Source organism: Lissotriton helveticus, chromosome 5_1, assembly GCF_964261635.1.
Source record: "Lissotriton helveticus chromosome 5_1, aLisHel1.1, whole genome shotgun sequence".
Lineage (NCBI taxonomy): Eukaryota > Metazoa > Chordata > Amphibia > Caudata > Salamandridae > Lissotriton > Lissotriton helveticus.
Window position 1 is genome coordinate 127,207,055 of NC_136065.1, and position 20,239 is coordinate 127,227,293.

A 20,239-nucleotide genomic window follows, 5' to 3' on the forward strand; every position below is an offset into this window, starting at 1 on the left:
CGATTATGTATGTATAATTGAGTGGATAGTTGATCGGTAGCGCTGAGCAGTCGCCTTTTGATGACGTTTTCACCGCCAGCACTGTTTCACCGTCAATGTATTTCACTGTACGCTTTTTTCTAGCTACGGAAGCCGATTTAGTTGCTACCGCTGTGGCTGTCTCAGCCAATGAATTCCCTGCAACGTGAACGCCATCACGCTGATGACTCAGTGAGTGTGTCACGTGAGTCTTTGGTAGTTCTTTTTGTAAAAGAGCTACTTGTTCCCAAAGCAGTTTTTGCTGTATTGTTGCACCTGTGTCATCTTTGTAACCGTTTTGAATCCATTTCTGTAAATCGCTGTTATATGATTTGACGCAGTAATACGAATCGGACACTATAAGTGTCGGGAATTCGCGATCTGCATTATCTAGCGCCATTTTCAATGCTATTATTTCAGTCTGTTGTTCTGAATTAGTTTCTACTGAGTGTGTTTTTGTTAATAGAGGTCTTAGTTTACCTCCGCGCCACACTTCTTTTGTAATCTCACATGTGGGGTTGTATGCTTGTTCTCCCCAAACGGAGGGTTGAGCATGTCCGTCTGTATAGATTACACAAGCGTACTGTCGTAATGGCAGAATGTCGATTGGCAGAGGGAATGTTCTTTCATATTCTAGATTTTTTAATTCTTTTAATTCTGGATCAAAGTAGTATTTTACTCTGTCCGTTGTAATTGAATTCACCCATTGTATCCATTTAGGATTCAATGCTGTTGTTGGTAAATTACATGGGGTTGTTAATGCCTCAAAAGCTGATTCTGCTGTTCTGACTGTGATACGTCTACCGTCAGCTTTATCTTTTTCTCTAGTTATTGCTGTTTGAACTGCATGAACAATGTTTTCTTTAATGCTGAATTTCTTTTCAGCTTCTGTGTACAAGTGTGTTTTGAATGCAATTGGTACCTTTTCTCCCTCATTAGAGGTCAGGTATGTGAATCCGCATCTTCCTGGGATGACTCGAATCACAAGATTGCGTGTGTTATCACGTGTTTCTAATTTTGTTTTAATTAACATGTCTGTTTGTAAGGATCTCAGAATTTCTGTGTGTATTTGAGTCCAATTCGTTCTTTTAAAATCTGGTTTTATTAGATCATAAAGGGGTTTGACCCTTTCTGCGTAATTTGCAATGTATGTTCTTCCGAAATTTAGGAAGCCTAGAATTGACTGTAAGTTTTTTAGTGTTCTAGGTGCTTGGAGTACGGCACATTTCTCTAGGAAATTGTCAGCCAGGCTTTTGCCTTCACTTGATAATTCATATCCTAAGAACAGGACTGTTAGATGGGCTATTCTAGATTTTTTAAAGTTGAATTTGTAACCCTCTGCTGCGAACCCAAGTATTATGGTGTTCACTCTCTTCAAGTGAGTATCCAAGTCATCGTCTGTTAGGTATATGTCGTCGACATACGATAATGCTTCGTCATCATATGTTTGCAGTAACTCTGTTACTCTCGCTGAGAATAACCCTGGGCTGTTCTTGTACCCCTGGGGTAACCGACAGAATTGTTTTTGAGCGCCATTTATTGAGAACGCGGACAAATATCTGCTCTCTGGTGCTATATTTTGACAAAAGAATCCATTAGAGATGTCTAATGTTGTTTTGTATTTTTTGCGCACTGTTATTCATTAGTGCTGCACTATGCGAGTTTTGCACTGCAAAAGTTTTGCAACATGAGTTAAGGTGTCTGTAATCCAAAACTAGACGATATGAATTGTCTGGTTTGGAGACAAAGGGTTGTTCATTTGTTAGGTGCAAGTTTCAATCACCCCCTGGTATTCTAGTTGATCTAGGATTTCTTTTACCTGTTTTTTAGCTTCTTGCTTAATTGGGTACTGTCTTTGTGCAGTAGGTTGTGATTTTAACTGGATTTTGTGAGGAGGAGAGTCCTCATCCCATCCTACATGATTTTTATATAAAGCAGGAGCTTGAGCTACTGCCCACTTTCTAGCAAGTGTGTATTTTTTATGAATTGGGATATGATTTGAGAAGGCAGGCATAATTATTTCTTCGCCATGAGGGCAGTCCCTGACAAACTCTGGTGGCCAGTCTTTTTCAGCTAGAAGGATGTCATAGCCCTTGGAGAGATTATCCCAAAATAGTCCCCTTATTTTTCTAGTCTTATCCCCTTCTATACGTAAAGTTATTTCATATATTTTGTGAGGTTTGCTAACTCTGGTGTCTGCAGTTTCCACTTGAAGGTATTCATTCGTGTCCACTGTCTCCAGATGATTCATAAGGACTTTGCGAGCTATGCTCACTTCTGCTGCGCTGTCTAGCATTGTCTGAGCCCACTCTCCGTTTTTCAGCTGTGTCCTCAGTATTCTCGGCATTGTTGAATACTTTAATGCTGGCTACCTTCTTCTTGGGAAACTGTAATTTTTTATTTGGATGAGCAGGTTCCTTGTCTTTGGACTTGACGTGCCCTTCCCTGGGTTCCGATCGTCCTCTTCTTTCGGATTTCTGCAAGGAAGTCTGAAAAGATTGAGAGGGACGTGTATCAAAATCTTGATATCTATCCGGTTTCTTTATGTTATCCCTATTTCTAAGGTTGTATTTTTTCACAGAGGGCTCCCTTTGGGGAGACTTGCGTCCTTGGTTCGGAGATATTTCTCTCCGCCGAGGAGACCTTCCTCTGGACTGGAATTTCTTTTCTTTAGGATTGGATTGTTTGTTTCCATCCCAGCTCTTTTTTTGTGATATTAAATTATTATTAAAAAATTCTTTTTCAGGACTTTCAATCAGTCGGGGTTTTACTGGTATTCCACCTAAACTATCTCTACCTAGTTCCTCATAGGATTTTTCTATAATTCTGGCAATTTCAGCTGGTTGGTCTGCTAAATCTGTCTCTTTTAACCTCTGGCGGATCGCCACATTCGCTGCTTCTCCTTTTATGTTGGCTAGTAGTATTGCCGAGACCTGCTTGAATTCTTTTAGTAATTTCATACCAAGAGTTAAAGCGGGTTCTGGACCGTATTCATCTTGAATTTGTTTTAGCACATCTGCTATTACCGAGATGAATGGAACACCATGCGTTTTTGTGTAAATGGAAGCAAAGACTGTACCCCAAGTGTCACAGTCCTCCACGTGTGGTGCGATTCCCATTGGAAGACAGATAGTCAGAATCCTGTGTTTTTCTAACGGGGTGGTGTCTGGAAACACCGCCTCTATTTGGGTGATTTTTTGTGCTAACCAGAATGGTATTTGTTCCCGTTTAGCTGGTACTTTACCTAGGCAGGACTGTATGTTCTGTGGTGTAATTTTATTTGTGTTCCCCTGATGAGGGGTCAGCTGTGGAATTTTAATGGCTGGTTGGATTGTTGAAGTCCGCATTACATATTGGACTAATTGTCTATGTACTTTTGTTAATTGTTTTAGTTGTATTAAAAGATCTGCTGCAGACATTCTTTCAATGTCTGGATGTGGTGTGTATCCGGCTAGGACCGGCCACGTTGCTCCTGGTCTACCTAATGGACCGAGCCTGGTGATGTGATTATTATGTTTTAGGGCGCCTTTAAACAAGAGCAGGTGCTCTTGAAATTTAAGTGGTACTTCCACCTCCTCGAAAGGAGTGAATTCATTAGGAGGTTCCTCTGTTTTGTAATAGTGGAAGTGCTTTGTTACAGCGTTTGCTGCTGGAAATTGTATCCATGAATAGAATACCTCTGTCTGCCGATATTCGTGTGCCTCTATTACGAATATGACTGTGCCACCTCTAGGTGTCAGTCCATTTTCTATAAGTTTTAAAGTTATAGATTTTCTTATGTTGACCGGGATGAGTATTATATCCGGGTCTGTTTCTTGCATAGTATTATCAGCTGCTACGAGTTCAGCTGCTATTCTAGCTGCCTCTCTTTCTCCTTCGCTGTCTGACATTGTACTGTCCAGAAGGTTATTCCGTTTGTTTGCAGATCAGGTTTCTTATGGAAACAAAGATTAGATGCACAATATTTTGGAACAGTGTATCCTTCAACGTTGATTGAACCAAGAACCATACATAGGAGTTCCCTCCTGCGAGGTTTGGCGGATATGACCTTTCACCCACTCCAGACGTCTTTGGAGTATTATGGGAAAAAAAGGGGTCTGAGTGAAAAAGCACGACTGAGTTACTCTAATGTCTTGCGTTAGTTTTATCGCCTTTCCAAACGTTTGGGCGCCATGTAGTGTAGTTCCTATTATCCCAATAGGCTCTGCGCATTGGAATAATACCTTCAATAGTATAGGCCTAGACCAGACGTTAACTAGGTCTTCTATTGTCGATATTAGACTTAAAGTTTTGGGTTTGCCAGCTAGCTCAGAGTTCACTAGAAACTTTCTCGAATAGGCAAGGAGGAGTTGAACCTCCCTGGATAGACAAGAAGGGATTTAGTTTCTGACAACCATAGAACATGACAACTTTGCTCTCCCCTAATCAAGAGTGTATCTCTAGAGTCGTGTGAAAACAAAAGACAACTTATTTTACTCAGTCAGTACGTGCATTCTTAGTCTCACCAGATTGTAGAGGAAAGGAAGAGACGGGCGTGTTCAATAAAACATGGTATTTATTGATCAGTCTCTTTTCTCATACAAGAGAAATGAATCGATATTATCGCAATACTTATGGTTAAGTAAAGTGCATACAATAAAAGCAGAAGTATAAAATAATACTGTAAAAACATTTATATGGTTTCTAAGCCATATGGTGGTTTGAAATGGATACATACACATATACATTTGACTAATCGTACTCAACTGGTGTTTCTAACTACGCCTACCCCGGTGTACCTGACCTAAGCCTAATACGTGGGCGGGAATAGAAAGTAGCAGTTTAAGTTAAGTTTGTTTTGCCAAGTGACTGACTCAAGAATTCTCTGCAAGGGGTTATTCAGTTCTGTACCTGGAATTTAGGATGGTTGAGGGATGGTATCTCTCGTCTTTGGTCTCGATATTCCAGGCTGCCTGCAAGGGCTGCCCGGAAGCGCCAGAGCTGGATTTCTCGGCAGGAGAAAGCAGCGTCTCATTCTCAGCGCGTCAGGAAGGCGGGGCTGCGCCAGCGGGGTCTGCTCTGCTCTGGGCTTCGGCAAGTCTGGCTGCTCCGATCTCGTCACCACCGCGTGTGTTTGCTTAAGGCAATACCGGTAATATTTATACCTGTAAGGTGCCGAGATTGACGTAAGGATGGACATAGATACGTCAATAAGGATGTCATACGAACTGGTCGTTAGCACATTCTTTTGCTGAAGTTCTCGGTGAAATCAAAACAATGGCCGCAGGGTTTTTCCCAGGTTGTCATAGGTTTGATTTGTTTTGAGAACTCCGTATGCCTTATCAGGGGCTGGAGGAATATTGCTTTGCCTAATTAGATGGCAAGCGTTATGACCTAATCAGATAACGCGCTCCTGTGCCGTGGTCTGGCGTAATCAGATAACGGTTTCTGCATCATGGGATGGCTGCTAGTTAACTTGTTAACCAGAATAGGGTCAGGAATAGGGGGATCGATACAGAACCTATAGGAATACATCACAATATTGTATTGTATTGTAATTACATTTATATAGCGCTTCGCTTACTACCCCTGTAAATTAACACCAGACATGAGCGTACATAACACCGCACCATCTTTTACCATCCTCTTTCTTTCTCCCATCCCCAGGTCTGTTCTTCGTCCTGCCCTGCACCGACAACTTCATCAAAGTGGACATGAGAACAATTTCGTTTGATATTCCGCCTCAAGAGGTACAGATGAGCCTAGACTCGACTACTGTGGGCGCTATGCACAGGGGGTTTATAAAATGCTGCCCATGATATTCACCGGGTTCAACTGATTACCACTGGCAAACTATTAATACAGTCTGCACAGGTCCCCTTTCTAGAGGCAGGTCTGACTTGTACAAGACTGCAGTGTATGAGCACCACAAACTGTTTTAGAATCCTTTCACACTATTCACTATAAACTCTGCAGCCCCTTGTGTCTAGAGTGAGTTATTGTGCACGTATAGAGTAAATGCTGAACATTGCAGGCTTGGCATTCTTCATTTGCCAATTTATTTGCCCTGTTACCTTCTCCTGCACAGTTCCTGGATTTAATTAGTCTGTACGGGCCAATGACAACAATGCTTCCCGCCAAAAAATGGATGTGCTTCCTGTATGGCATAGTGTTGCTTATGTTGTGGATTTGAGATCAAAGCCTGGCTGCCCACGTGTTCACACTGTGTGTTCCTGTGCAAACCTCCCAGTGTGCCAGGGCCTCTCTCTTCATACCTGCAGCTGTTAAGAGCACTTTCAGAGGTTTGATGCTGATGTTAAGCTCTATGTATAGAGCACTGTATCAACATTTGCATTTACTCTGCATGATGAATCTCCAGAGTTCTTGAATGCTCCCTTTGTTCCTAAGATGCTTTAATGTACCTTACTAGGCTACATTTGAAGTTGTCCTGTTTATTTGATGGTGTAACTGACCTCTCCAGGTATTTTTGATGGACAGAACCTGCTGAAGTACTGAATATTTCCTTTTCCCCCTCCAGATTCTCACTAAAGACTCTGTCACGGTCAGTGTGGATGGCGTGGTTTACTACCGAGTCCAAAATGCCACCTTGGCTGTAGCCAACATCACCAATGCAGACTCTGCCACCCGGCTGCTGGCACAGACCACGCTGAGGAATGTTCTGGGAACCAAGAACCTCTCCCAGATACTGTCCGACAGGGAAGAGATTGCCCACAACATGCAGGTATGTGACACTTTAGCATAGTAGGGGGCACCAGGAGAACTCTGGTGCTGTCCAATGTGGTCATTGTCAGGGCTGAGAGTGAATGAAGCATTGTCTAGAGTGCTAGAAACCTTCGGCATGACACCCGAAGGCTGTGTTGTGACAGGAGGTTGCCCACCTTTGCCAGGCACCCCCTTGCTTGGGCTGAATCTCTGCATGGCATGGAGTCAGTCTGAGCCAGGGTCAGGTTTAGATTGCCTGATGTAGTTTAAGAGAGTGTTCCCTTTAATTGACCGAAATGTTATGTCTCACATTGGTAACGTAATGCTAAACAGTAGCATTTGTCATGGCCAGTGCTACATCAACAGGTTGCTGCTGAGGCATTCTTCTTACTGTGAGCTTAAGCCAAACTGACTAGCAGGTTTAGTATAGAACCAGAAACTCATCAAATTCATTGGGAGTAAAAAATCTCTTGAAAGAAAACCGAGCAACAAACATATAGGGCCTCATTACAATGGCGGTCGGACAAGCATGGAGAGTACCCAACAAGTAGTGGGTGGTTCAACCCGCCATATTATGATACGACCAGTGTAAAGGCGGCGGAAACATGCATTTTTCTATTGCGGTTTGTGCTGCGAGCTGGAAAAGGGCAGCAGCACAAGCCGCAGTAGATAAAGGCATGTTTGTAAACATTCATGCATTGTATGCCAGGCACCATGTGGTGTCTGGCACATAGTGCATGGATGTTTGAGGGGGCACCACTGACCACATAACAATTTCCAAAGTCCCTTTCTGACAGCCTTTCTATGGCGGTGAAATGGCAGTCGGAAATGGACATCGTAATCCCTACGGCGGTGCCTTTGCAGGCACCACCTTCATTGTAGGGACTACTATCCGACTGCTGCCCCCATGGGGGTGTCGGAGGCGGATATCTTTCCCCCTGCACTCTGCGGTCTGACCGCTGGTATTGTAATACGGCGGTCGGGTCATTACCTTGGATGTTGGGTGAACCGCCACCTATGTCCTGTCGGTGGCGGTCCACCTGCCATCATAATGAGGCCCGTAGTTTGGTGAGTGCAACATTTTCCTTTTATGCCTTGTAACTTTTTCAATGGTCCCAATCTTTCTGATTTACTAGTTTAAGTAAATCCATCTCTCCTTTTAAAGCTGTTCTGCACACTGCAAGATCATTTTCATTGTATTGCAATACAAATTTCACTCTATTCATATTGAGTCAGATGGAAAACGCATAAAACATAAATAATTACAAAACAGCTGATTCGCACACAAATGTTGGAAAAGTGTAAAACTTTTTGAAGCTTCAAAGTTTCCCATTGAAGTTGATGAAGGTTATCAAAAATAACCTTGGCACACCCATACATGTAGCTTGGACGATACAGCGTAGCTTAGCTCTTTACATATTTTACTACATACAAAATAACATAATACTTATGTTTACATTCTATTTGCTATGCTGTACTTCATATCTAATGCTTATATTGTTCCACACATTTTCTGCATCCTTATTAGAGCAAGAATTGCCAAAGTCAACAGGTCTCGCCAATGCAAGAACTACTGGCTTTGCCAATGTGTTTTAGCTGTGTTGTACACCAGCGTGGCTTCTTTTGAGCATGCATAAAAGTTAGTGGCGTAAAGGAGACTGTCATAGAGTGGAGGGACATAGAGTGTCGTAGAGTGGAGAATGCATGGTGTGGTAGTGCACTGCCATTACAGACAACACGTTTTCAATTGAAATGATCATTACATTTGCACAGAAATACAGTTTTAGTGATAAAACTATACAGCGCACAAACTATAATGTGTGGACATGGCATCACCATGTGTACTCATTTGTTTTGGTCATATTCAAATATTTGCTTCCAACACTCTTAAGAATTACAAAAAAGTGTTAATTTGTGCTTTCCTAGGTCTGATATATTCTGAAATATGTGCACAGTACATTTACAGACATATAATTTTTTTGTGTGCTAGAAAAAACCTTTCCTTACCCACCCCCCACATTGTCACACAAATCCTCTCACTTTGAAGTCAGAGAAGGTAAACACCAAGCTCCCTCTGAAGACAGAGCCTGACATTTGACCATTGTCTTTGAATGCTCAGCAAATGTGACAAGATGAGAACAAAATTTAAAGGCCTTATTACAGAAAGCGAGCACTGGTGGAAGAGTACAAGGTATAAGTCTGAGAGCTGGTAAATAGACTATGCTACACAGGAGGTACAAAGACATGCTGGACAGCCTAAAACAAATAAAGCCAGCAAATGAAAAGCAAGCAAATGGTAGTTATAAACCACAAAGGCAATGGTACAGAATGCATTCCATGGGATGTTTTCTGATATCTCAAGCTGTGCTATCTGGTAGGCTTCAACCTAAAAATATTCAGTGGTGACCCACTCTGATTTAGAGCGAAGAAGAGCAATGTGGAAACCATAGCAACCTTCCATAATGGAGTTAGGACACAGATTGAAGGAGATGCATGTACATCTTCTGTCTGAAAACTAGATAGTTTGCCTAAGGTTGGTTGTTGGAGAGCTTGAAAATCCTCAAGCTCTTGAGTCTCTTAGGTCTTAATCCACCTTTTCAACTGTGCTGTGTTTTGGACATAAGAACTAGGTTTTGATTAGTTAAATGGAAAGTGTTCTTGAAATCTAGCATCATAATTTATTATATCTGATGGAAGTGTATTCTATAGAGATGCCAATAACACTGTATAACAGGTTGGGACTTCTAATATGCAGATATATCTAGGAAGAAATGCAGTGATATTGTTTTATTCTGCCTAGGAAGGTTATGTGATGTTCGGCAGACTGAGGTTCCATTATGATATTAGTTTGGAAGGAGATACAGCGGCCGAGGAGAAGCCTAATGACAATGATTGTTTTGCCAAGTTGAAGTGTGATACTTCCAGTTTCTCACAGAATGCCTGTTTATTTCTTTTGGGAATGAGGACGCCTCTGGTTTCTATTGGGTTCAGTTGAAGGCCTCCTTGCGATGTCCAATCCTGGATGAACTTGAGTTAGTCTTCACTAATAAGACTTTTAGATGGAGTACTGTTTTCTGGTAGACCATGATGGCCTCCCTGTGATGGTTAAAGAGCACATGCATGATGATTGGGTACTTGATGTGTTCCTCAAGGCACTCATGAGGGTGTGGATAAAAGTGTTCACATCTGGGCAAGTTGGTGTCAGTTGTAGAGATGGGAATAAAACAAATCCATGATGGTGTCATCAATTTCATACGTGTTAAAAGGATATAGATGAGGGCTTCTTAGTCAATAGTTTCAAAACTTGCTCAGACAAAGTAAAGCAGCATGTAGCAGCCATCATGGAAAAAAATAAAGTATATAGAATGCCGTCTTTTCATGGCCACCATTATTATAAACAGTTGTCAATCTGCGCTGCCGCACTGGGAAGTGAGCTTTGAAAATGCCACAGAAAGTAAAGCAACTTCTTTTTCTATAACACCCAGTTTCCAGATGCTTGTATCAATGCTTGTCCCCTGTTGCTTCTCGGCTGCTTAACCAGTGATTGAGGATCCAAAATATATGGTGATGCATTTCAAACCAGGTGGAAGGACACATCCAAATAGCCAATAGAACAAGCATTGGCATAGCGAATAGGTCTCGGTTTTGGGACCTTATAAGTATTTAGTTATGCAGCACAATATGCTTGCATGGCTAAACACTTATAAGGTCCCAAAGGCGAGACCTATTGGCTATGCCAATGCACCCTTCGATCACTTTTAGCAAAAGTAAAGAAATAGAACTTTTTTTCTATTTCTTTACTTTTGCTATAATCGCGGCACACGCCTTTTACTTTTAATATTAAAAGTAAAGTGCCGGTGCCGCGAATATAGCAAAAGTAAAGAAATAGAAAAAAACTTCTATTTCCTTACTTTTGCTATAATCGCGGCACCCGCGCTTCATTTTTAGTGTTAAAAGTAAAGCGCGGGTTCACTTTCAAACACACTAAATACCAGCCTCTCCTATTGGGGCTCTGAAAAACTGTCCTATCATAGTCCTCGCAATAGATTCAAGCAAGTTGTCTACCAAGTTATTCAGTACTGTCTTCTGTCTTCTACTTTTCTGCACCAAAAACAATGTCATCGTATTTCATGCGTATCACATGCCATGCTATTACAGGTCATCATTATAAATAAATAAAACGTAATAGCACTTAGTTGAGGAGGAGTAACATGTAAGAACCTATGAAAGTAAATATTCTTAAAACTGAATGGATTCCGGATCAGATAGTTGCTCGCTTATCTTTCTGCTTTGTCGCAGTTTCTAAAAATCCCCTTGAACGAATTACAGTAGGGTTAGGAAAGTGTGCCACTCCTCTGTATATTAACAAGTTGTCTCCTTGTCAACGGTCTCCAAGTCAAATACGTTCCTGTATCCAGTGGGGAATGGAGTCCGTGCAATGTCTCCCCAGGAAGCAGCACAGGAGACATAAAAGTAATTTTAAACAAAGGGGTCTTTCAGGAATTTAGCACACTTAAATTAGGAGTCCATTTGGAGGATTACAGTTGGAAAGGGCTAGGTTGGTTGCCAGTCAACAGACATAGTGCCCTCTGCTGGCCTAATTACAAATCTTTGTTGGCAGGTTCTATTAACTTCATGGGAACGTGCCTCTTTGTTGATGCTCTATTAAGGAGTCGTGAAGGAAACTGGTGTGCTCCTGTCAACAGCCCAACCCCTGCAGCCAAGCGCGCCACTATCAGCAAGCCCATAAAAAGGCAACATTGCGACTGTACTTCTCCGGCATACTGTGGGAAACTGAGAGCCCGTTGTTACTTTCCCCTCACAAAAGGTTCACGAACACAAAGCTGGCAAGTGTGTACAGTAACCTTTGCTTAGATTCTGGTTAAACAAAGGAAAGATAATTGTCAATGGTTTCCGGAGAGGATGCGTCATGTGTAGCACAAAGAAGGGTAAAAGACTACGGTCAGCACCGGCCAAAAATCACACTCTGCAGCAACTACCGGATGGAAAAATAGATTTTGTCCAACATGACACTAAAAACATTGGCCGCTCGATTACAAACACACAAACAACTAAGCGGTTCTGTGAAGTAGCTTTACATGCACTCCTGTAAGTCTCCGTGCCATTAATGCCAATAAAACACAGAGCACTTGAACTGCCAATAGTGCACATTATAAGGAAACCAGCCGGGCCTCAAAAGTGGTGCACGCGTGAGCACCAACCGCGGCGAAAGTAAGAGCGCCGCGGCAAAAGTGAGAGCACTGCGTTTTAATGACCCTTGGCGACGGAGGAAAGACAGATGGTGGCGCGTAATTGCACGCTGATGGCCTTTGGCAGCACTTTCAAAAGCCAGCTACTAAATGTCTCGGCCAGACCAGCGCATGTGCTGGATCAGGCCGAGACCTAAAAACGATCAGGTGAAAAAAGTCCTGGGGGAAGATCCAGGGTGTGATTGACAATGTCTCAAGCCCATGGCTGAAAGTTCTGGTACAAAAGGAAGCAATAGCTGAGGAGAATTACCCAAAAGCCCTTCGAGTAATTATCGAGCACAGTATGTTTGCCATGAACGGCACTGCCAGTGTTACATGTCAAACCTAAACGTAGGGTTGATCACAGCATCTCTAATTGAGTGAGTGGCTTGGCCACCTCCTCTCTCTTCATATATATATAGACCTGAGTGGTAAAGCCCTCCAACCACATCACGCAATCCTCAATGATTGTGGGAGCCCATGAGGTACCAAGGGTTACACTGATAATGCTAAGGCTGTTAAAACATCAAACATTACTGATTGGTGTACTTGTCTCTTGACCTAGTTCAGGCCATGGATGGCTGCAGTTTGCACTTTGGCTTGTTATTTTCAACATGTTAAGTGCTGGAGATGGTCACGCGCTTTAACAAGTACTGACTGTGCATTAGAGCTTCGCACTCTACAGTTGTGCTAGAGGGGACTTTATACTGTGAACGCGTTTGCACTGGTGTAATCGGAAATACGCACAATGTAATTCTTAACATTTTCCTTGTTTACTGAATGCAATAGTTTACTTTTAAATCAGTCACATTTAGTTCCTTTTGGTTTCTGTCTATAGCTTAATCATGCAATACTACTAACATTGTGTACAAATCATATCATAAACAAGGAAATGTTTATCAGAATTAGCGCATGTAAAGTGCTGTAACACAGCATGCCTACATACTTCATTGCTAAATAAACACACCAAAAACACTTTTTAAAATTAGATTTGAAACTGGTTTAGTGGCCAAAGAGATTCGGGGGACAAGGTGCATGACTGTGTAGCTCAAGGGTAGCAAAATATACACACGTTTGTATCCTCCTCTGATCAGCAACCTTCTAATGGCTTTAATAGGATATGGAAAGCAGGATGCCAAGCAGGATGCCAACACTTGTAGCTCATTAACAACAATTTAGGTCTTATTTATTTTTGTCTATTTTTGTCTACTTGTGGTATAGCACTTGTAAATTAATGGAAAAAGCACAGACGTCTGCCAAAGTTACTAATTTCTTGCACTTGTGGACTTTTCAGAGGGACCAGAAACATGTAGTAAGGTCTAACTGCAAGAAGGATGCAGTCTATCCAAAAATAGATGTATGTGGAACATCCAAAAAAAGTAGATTCATTTGTAGTTCCCAGCATTGCTAAAATCCGGAGAGCAATAATAGGAAGCCCACTTCTGGGGATGAAGTACCGAACCCGCCCCCTGTGCTCAGATTGTAACAGAATAATAGCCGGGGTCCAAAGTTTTGTTCCGAACCCCACAGCCTTGCCTCTTTATTCCATTTCCAGGCATTGCCTCTTCCTCCTCATCTCACTCTTTCTTATTCTTTTTGTCCCTTCTTTCCTTATTAGTCATTGTTTTTTCTTTCCTTCTCTTTCTCCTTCTTTCCCACTTTTGTTTGTTTTTCTCTCCCTTGCTCTTCATTTTAGGAAACTAAGTGCTGGTACCCAAAAATGAGTGCCGATGGGCCCCACCTTCATCCATCGGCTCTGCTGATATTCTCAGTAACATATTTCACATTAAATAAAGCAAATAAAACCCTCGCAAAGGTGCTAATTTGGTGTGAATCCAAATTTGCTTCTTTGTGCCCAAGTCAGTACTTTCTCAATTTCTTTGTTGTACGGAAGTTTGCAAATATCAGTATATGAGCGATCTCTCGCCTTCTAGCCCCCACACTGACTTCAGAGATCATAGGGGGAGACCTTCAAACATGCCAGCCACACGATGAACTGTAATACTGCCGTACGACAAACCACCATTGTAAGAAAGTGGGTTATTAGTTGGGAAGCAGATCGGTCCTTCTAAAATAACAAGTCTGCAACATTCCATCTACTGGGACCCAGGTACCGTGTGACGGTACTCGACTCTCTCAGGGTAGCGAGGCAGAGCAGTCCAAGCCCGACTCCTAGTCCGCAGGCACTCCACGAACAACACTCAATAAATCGGGTCCAGTCAGTGCTTTTACTTATAAAAAGGAAAAGTATTTTATTTTTCAAACACTGCTCAATATGACTTATTAATATACGAATTCATACATGATGGGAGGAGGAAGTACCTATGGTGCACCCTCTTAATAGTTTGCACCCCTAGCGAACCCTGAACCTAACAGCAACAATACCCCCCACGAGCAGTAAAAAGAATACAGTAAGATGTAGTTATCAAAAGGCACACCTGCTGGCTTTGTTAGGGGGTCATCACATTAATAAAGCAAAACTGTGCCATAATAAACCTATACAACAACATTAAAAGCACTATAGATGGTACCATCTTCATGGGACATTCCTTAAGATCTGTAAAGATTCAGTAGACGGGTTAAGGACAGCACTTTTGAAGAATTGCGTGACGGGTGCAGACGGATTCCACTTTACTAACTGAAACTGGCTAATGCCGAAAACTCTCTCGGTGAGCACTTACTATAATTGGATTCCCCACATGTAGGGAGCACGATATCTGAAATTATAGAGGTTTCGGTTGGCTGTTCCTGGAGAGAGTGATTGATCCACGGTATTAATCCGGAGAAATACTTAGAAATATTCCCTGACATTATATTCGCCCTGAAGAAGACCTTGGGGACGAAACGCGTTGGCTACGGTTGTGTGCTTTTTAAGAAGGTTAAGAATAAAGAACCTTTATACACAGACCAGCTGAATGGATTTCAATCTTGTTGAATTTGATTGTTGCTTACTTTGAGTTGAGTGTTGGACCATTGTGTTTTATACGCTCCAGCCTACAGGAGTGGGGTCTTTAGGCCTCCTTCGGTCCTGGAAGAACCACTGCCCTGAGATGTTTGTGCAGCCCACATGACGAGGCAGCCTCCCATACTGAGTAACTGTTTGTGTGACTTTCAAGCACTCCCAAGTGTTTGCTCTCATTTCTTTCCATTTCCACAGAGTAAACTTTGAGTTTGTAGATAACAGACCAGTGAAAAGGTCACTTATAACCCAGAGATTACCTTTCCAATGGAGGCAGGGATCAGCCAGTCACCTGTGTGGAGAAGTTTCTACATGGCATTATGTTGAATGTTTTGTGCTATTTAAACTGCTATTATGAGTAATACTTTTCTCAGAAGTGCAGTCCCACGACCTATGTCCCACGTGCCTTCACCCCTCTGGATAAAAGAAGGTCCCCAACTATCACGTGCCCTTCTCTCCTTCCTGCCCGAACCCACTTGTAGTATGAAACCCTCTCCTGTTGAACACCCCCCTATTGTCCAAATGCCTTTCGTACATGTAGAGCATTTTTAAATATGCATTGATTGCCTTTTTTAATTCGGTGACATACAGGTTAAGCTATTTTTATGGGAGCCTTTAAAAGTAAACAAAAAAAAAGAATGTTGTTAACACTCGTGTGTCTTCTAGAGCCCACTTGACCAATCTGAGAAAAGCTTAACAGAGGCAAAGCGAAGCGCAGTACATTTTATTTAGTGACGTTTCCTGCAGGTTTGTTGAAGTATGCAAACGTCAGCAGCAAAACAAAACATATTTGTCAGTAGCGGAATGGGATCAAGCTATAACTGCTTCAGAGCTGCTGGTCCTCAGTGGTAGTGCTCAAAGTGAACAAAATTGTGACAGGTGATGATTTTGCCAGTGTCACCAACAGAAGGTGGTTGGGCATCCACCGTGGTGGAAATACATTCAGCCGTGGCGTAGTGCGTGTGCCATTGAACCCTGGTGCAAACAAAGAAAGCGCCCCTCTGCTAGTTTGCTAATGAAATACTACTGGAGAGTAGAGGGACCCTGGCACCCCTGTGCCACTGAAGCTGCAGCAGCAGCACTATTGATAGTTGCCCCCCTGACATGCCGTATTGTGCCTTTCACAGTACGCAATCTGCCAACTTGCATGGTGCACATTTTCGAACTGCACATCGATAGAAGAGGCCTGGTTGAAATAATTCCGTCGCTTCGTAATCACTTTCCCAGGGGGTGGGGAATTTCAGATTCTATTTTTATGTTGCTATGAAAGGTAACGCCCACATGAGCAAATGTCTTTAGAACTTCTACCTTGATTCCTTCAGATTTCAAAACCAAGGCATTTATTTGCCACTAATATATAATTACCTCTGTTTTTATTTAAGTTTAATTTTAAACCCTTCTCTTTGTGAAACGTAGCAAGAACCCCCAACCAATACTAAAGAAACTTAATAGACAGACAGCAGATGTTTTTAGGGGGTGGCAGTGGCTGATCCCGCGCAGTATCTTTGGCGGGTGAATTTGGCACTTCCCATCCCCTCGAGTTCTAAATCACTCGAGAACCTACATCTCGCCACACAGCATCACCAGGAACCCCACTACTCCGTGCAGTGCTCAAGCCAGAGTTATCAGCAGCGAAAGTGTGCAAGCACGTAAACCACAGTACTTGGTCCAGGCTTCCAGCAGTGCAAGGGCCCTTCACCAGCCACTGGCCACCTCATTGCCTCAAATCCCTCCAGCTATCACCTATATACAGGGATGCACCTAGGAACCATGTATCCAAGAGTGACTGGAGTGCAGCACAGAAGACCATGCTGTAGGCAGAGAGAAGTGCATAAAGTCACAGAGTAACGACCAACAGGTCTGGCCTTTTATTACTGATCGCAAACACGCGATGTCTCACTTGCATGGCCACGTCACCCACTTGTTTACACGCACAGCAATGTCACACATGCATGCTCTCCACACATACAAACACACAAGAATGTTGTGGAAGTGTTAGTAGTAACGGTGATACCAGTAGTATTGATTAATGTAGTAGTTGTCATGTTGGTGATTGTGTGGGTGGTTGTAGTGAGATCGTGGCAGTGGTGATTGAAGTAGCAATGATGAGGATGGTGGTGAATGATTGTGATAGGAGGGTGGTGACAGGGGGTAGGGATGGTGGTGTTGATAGTCACAGATCACAGTAGTGTGAGAGTGATTTGAAAGTGATGGTGTTCATGGGGATGGGTATGTGATAGTGGTAGTAATGATGGTGGTTGTAATGTTGGGGTGGTAATGTCAGTAGTAAATGTGGTGATGAGGCAGCAATGATGGTGTTGGAGTGATTGTAGTGGTAATGCTGATGGTGTAATAATTGTGTAAGGGTTGTGGCAATTATTATAGTGGTGGTAATAATGATGGTGTTAATGGCCTTCGTGGTAAGCATGTCAGTAGTCTTAGTGGTGGTGATCAGGGTTGTAGAGGCTGTGGTGATGGTGGTAATGGCATTCACGGTGGTAGTAATGGTGGTGGTGGTAATGTGAGTGGCGATAATTGCCACGCAAACAAATGATGGACGGAATGCTGAATGAATCATACATTCTCAAGAGTTATGGGTTAAATCCATCGTTCTTTTGCTCACCATGCCACCCCAGTTCAGACATGGCCATATGCAAATCAGCCTTGACCCTGTGCCTCATGGGAACAGTCCAGCCCGAGCTGCCAAGCGATGTCTCTCCTGGACCGGAAATGGGCATCCTGTACCGGTTTCAGGGTATGTCACCCTTCAGCCAGGCTAGCTTGAATCCAGTGGAACAGTGAGCAAGGGTACCATGTCTGGCATACACATCCCACGTAGGCGAAAAGTGCTACGCAAACAAATGATGGACGGAATGCTGAATGTCAGTGGCAAGAACGCAGTGCTAGAGTAAAGATGTGGCGGTGGTAATTCTAATTTCTAATTTAAAACATTTATAGAGCGCAACGTCCACCGAGCGGCTTCTTGGCGCTAACAAGGTCCGAATTACTGAGGATTGCAGGGGTGAGCGAGTTTATGAAGGGAAGGCCTGTCTAAACAGAAACGTTTTGAGATCTTTTCGAAAAGAGGCATAGTGGGTGGCAAAACGTAGGTGATCAGGCAGAGAATTCCAAAATGTGGGGGCCAAGGTAGAGAAATTTGCACCACCCCACTTTTTTCGCTTAAAGCGTGGGGTTTGGAGGAAGGCTTTAGAGGAGGACCGGAGCTCTCTGGAGGGAACATATTCGCTTATCAGCGAGGAAATGAAGGCCGGGGCAGTGCCTTGCCGGGCCTGGAAGGTCATACAGGCGGTCTTGAAAAGGGAGCGCTCCCTGATAGGCAGCCAGTGGAGCTCCCTAAGAAGGGGGGAGGAATGATGGTAGCGTGGGAGACCATAAATAAGCCGGGCCGCGTGGTTCTGCACCACCTGGAGCCTCCGTAAGCTGTATGCCGGAATGCCATTATAGAGGGCATTAGCATAATCCAGCCGCGAGATTACCAGTGCGGCCATGATCAATTTGAGAGCTTGGGGGGAAAAAAAACGAGAAACGGTACGGATTGTTCGAAGGGTGAGGAAGCAGGAGGAGACTACGGAACTGATTTGGGAGTGAAGAGTGAGGTGACTGTTCATTTTCACTCCCAGTGTTTTTACTGTGACTGAAGGGGTGGGGGCGGGACCAAGAGTAGGGGGCCAAAAGTGGGGGTTCCAGGGACTGGATGAACCACCAGTGAGAACCAACTCGGTCTTCTCCGGGTTCAATTTGAGGTGGTTGTGGTTCATCCAATCCCTGATGAAAATCATAATGGACTGAAAATTAGAGACAGAAAGAGAGGAAGAAGAAAGATCGAAGATGAGCTGGAGGTCATCTGCATAATTAAATACAGTGACCTCCAGCTGCTGAAGAGCGAAAATAAGAGGGGAGATATAAAGGTTAAATAGTAAAGGAGAAAGAGAAGAGCCCTGGGGGACACCACAGGTGACGGGGAGTGGGGTGGTCGTGAAGGCTCCCAGCCGAACCGCCTGGGTACGGTCCCTCAGAAAGGAGGAAAGCCAAACCAGGGCTGTTCCCTGGATTCCGGCCGCCCTGACACGGGACAGAAGGATGTTGTGGTCAACCGTGTCAAAAGCGGCGGAGAGATCCAGGAGCTCCAGCGCCTGGTGTTGGTTATGATCCATTCCCTTCCTGAGTTTATCTAGGACCGATACCACGACTGATTTGGTTGAGTGCCTGGGACGAAAGCCAGCCTGGCGGGAAGCCAGTCCCCCATTTGCCTCTACGTGGGCGCTGAGTACCGCGGTGACGTGGCGCTCTAGCACCTTGGCCAAGTAGGGCAGTAGGGAAATGGGGCGGTAATTGGCTGAGATGGATGGGTCCGCGCCAGGCTTCTTCAGTATGGGCACTATGGTGGCAGATTTGAGTGCAGGTGTCACGACTCCCTGGGTCAGAGAGTTATTCAGGAAAGTGACGGGGGTTCAGGGCAGAAGGAAAAGATTTGTTGCAGAATGCGTGCAGGACAGACATCTGCGGGGGAGCCCGATTTAACCTTAGGGAGAATCTCCAAGAAGGCTTCCTGGGTAAGGGGGGGGATAGAGGTAAGACAACATGAGACGGTCGGGGGGGGGAGGATCGACGAAGGCAGATGAGGGGGGAGGGATATTAGCCTTGATGGTATCAATCTTGTCTTGGAAATATGAATTGAGTTGGGCACATAAAGACTGGGATGGAGGAATTTGGGGTGAGGCTCTGTCAGAGAAGGCTAGATCATTCACTATGCTGAAGATCTCCCTGGGCTTGTTTTCAGCTGAGGTGATTTTGGTAGAAAAATAGGCGGTTTTAGCATCAAGGATTGCCGTTTTATATTTGGCAAGTGCAGAGAGGTAGAGGGTTTTTAATGAAGGACAGTAGTCCTTCCTCCAATGTCTCTCTGCTTGACGGACGGTCAATTTGAGTTTTTTTAAATTGCCATCAAACCATCTATTTGAATCCTTGGGTCGACGGATGGAGATACGGCGCAAGGGAGCTTCAGAGTCACAGCCTCTGGCTAGCCAGGCATTGATTGCCTCGGCTTGAGAGTTTGACGAAAGGTCAGCGAGGGTCGGGGTGGAATTCCGAAGCAGGGAGGTCAAAGCAGGAAAGTCAACTCTATTCCAATTTCGGGCCCATGTGTTTTTGGCGCGTGGGATCTTAGGCGCTGGTTCGGTAAAGATGAAAAAGGAAATGAGGGCATGATCTGACCAGGGGCAGGGAGAGACAGTCACCGGGGAAATTGGGAGGTTGAGGGACCATACCTGGTCGAGAATGTGACCGTGAG

At 43.8% G+C, this 20,239-nt stretch overlaps 1 protein-coding gene across 1 annotated transcript in view; it reads left to right on the plus strand.

Moving 5' to 3' along the window:
* The window catches only part of STOM (stomatin), a 223,892-nt gene that overhangs the window by 176,536 nt on the left and 27,117 nt on the right, over positions 1-20,239 (plus strand). Inside the window, exons 4-5 of the mRNA XM_078641864.1 lie at positions 5,665-5,747; positions 6,536-6,739. Of these exons, the coding sequence (XP_078497990.1) occupies positions 5,665-5,747; positions 6,536-6,739 (287 nt within the window). The remainder of the gene's footprint in view (positions 1-5,664; positions 5,748-6,535; positions 6,740-20,239) is intronic.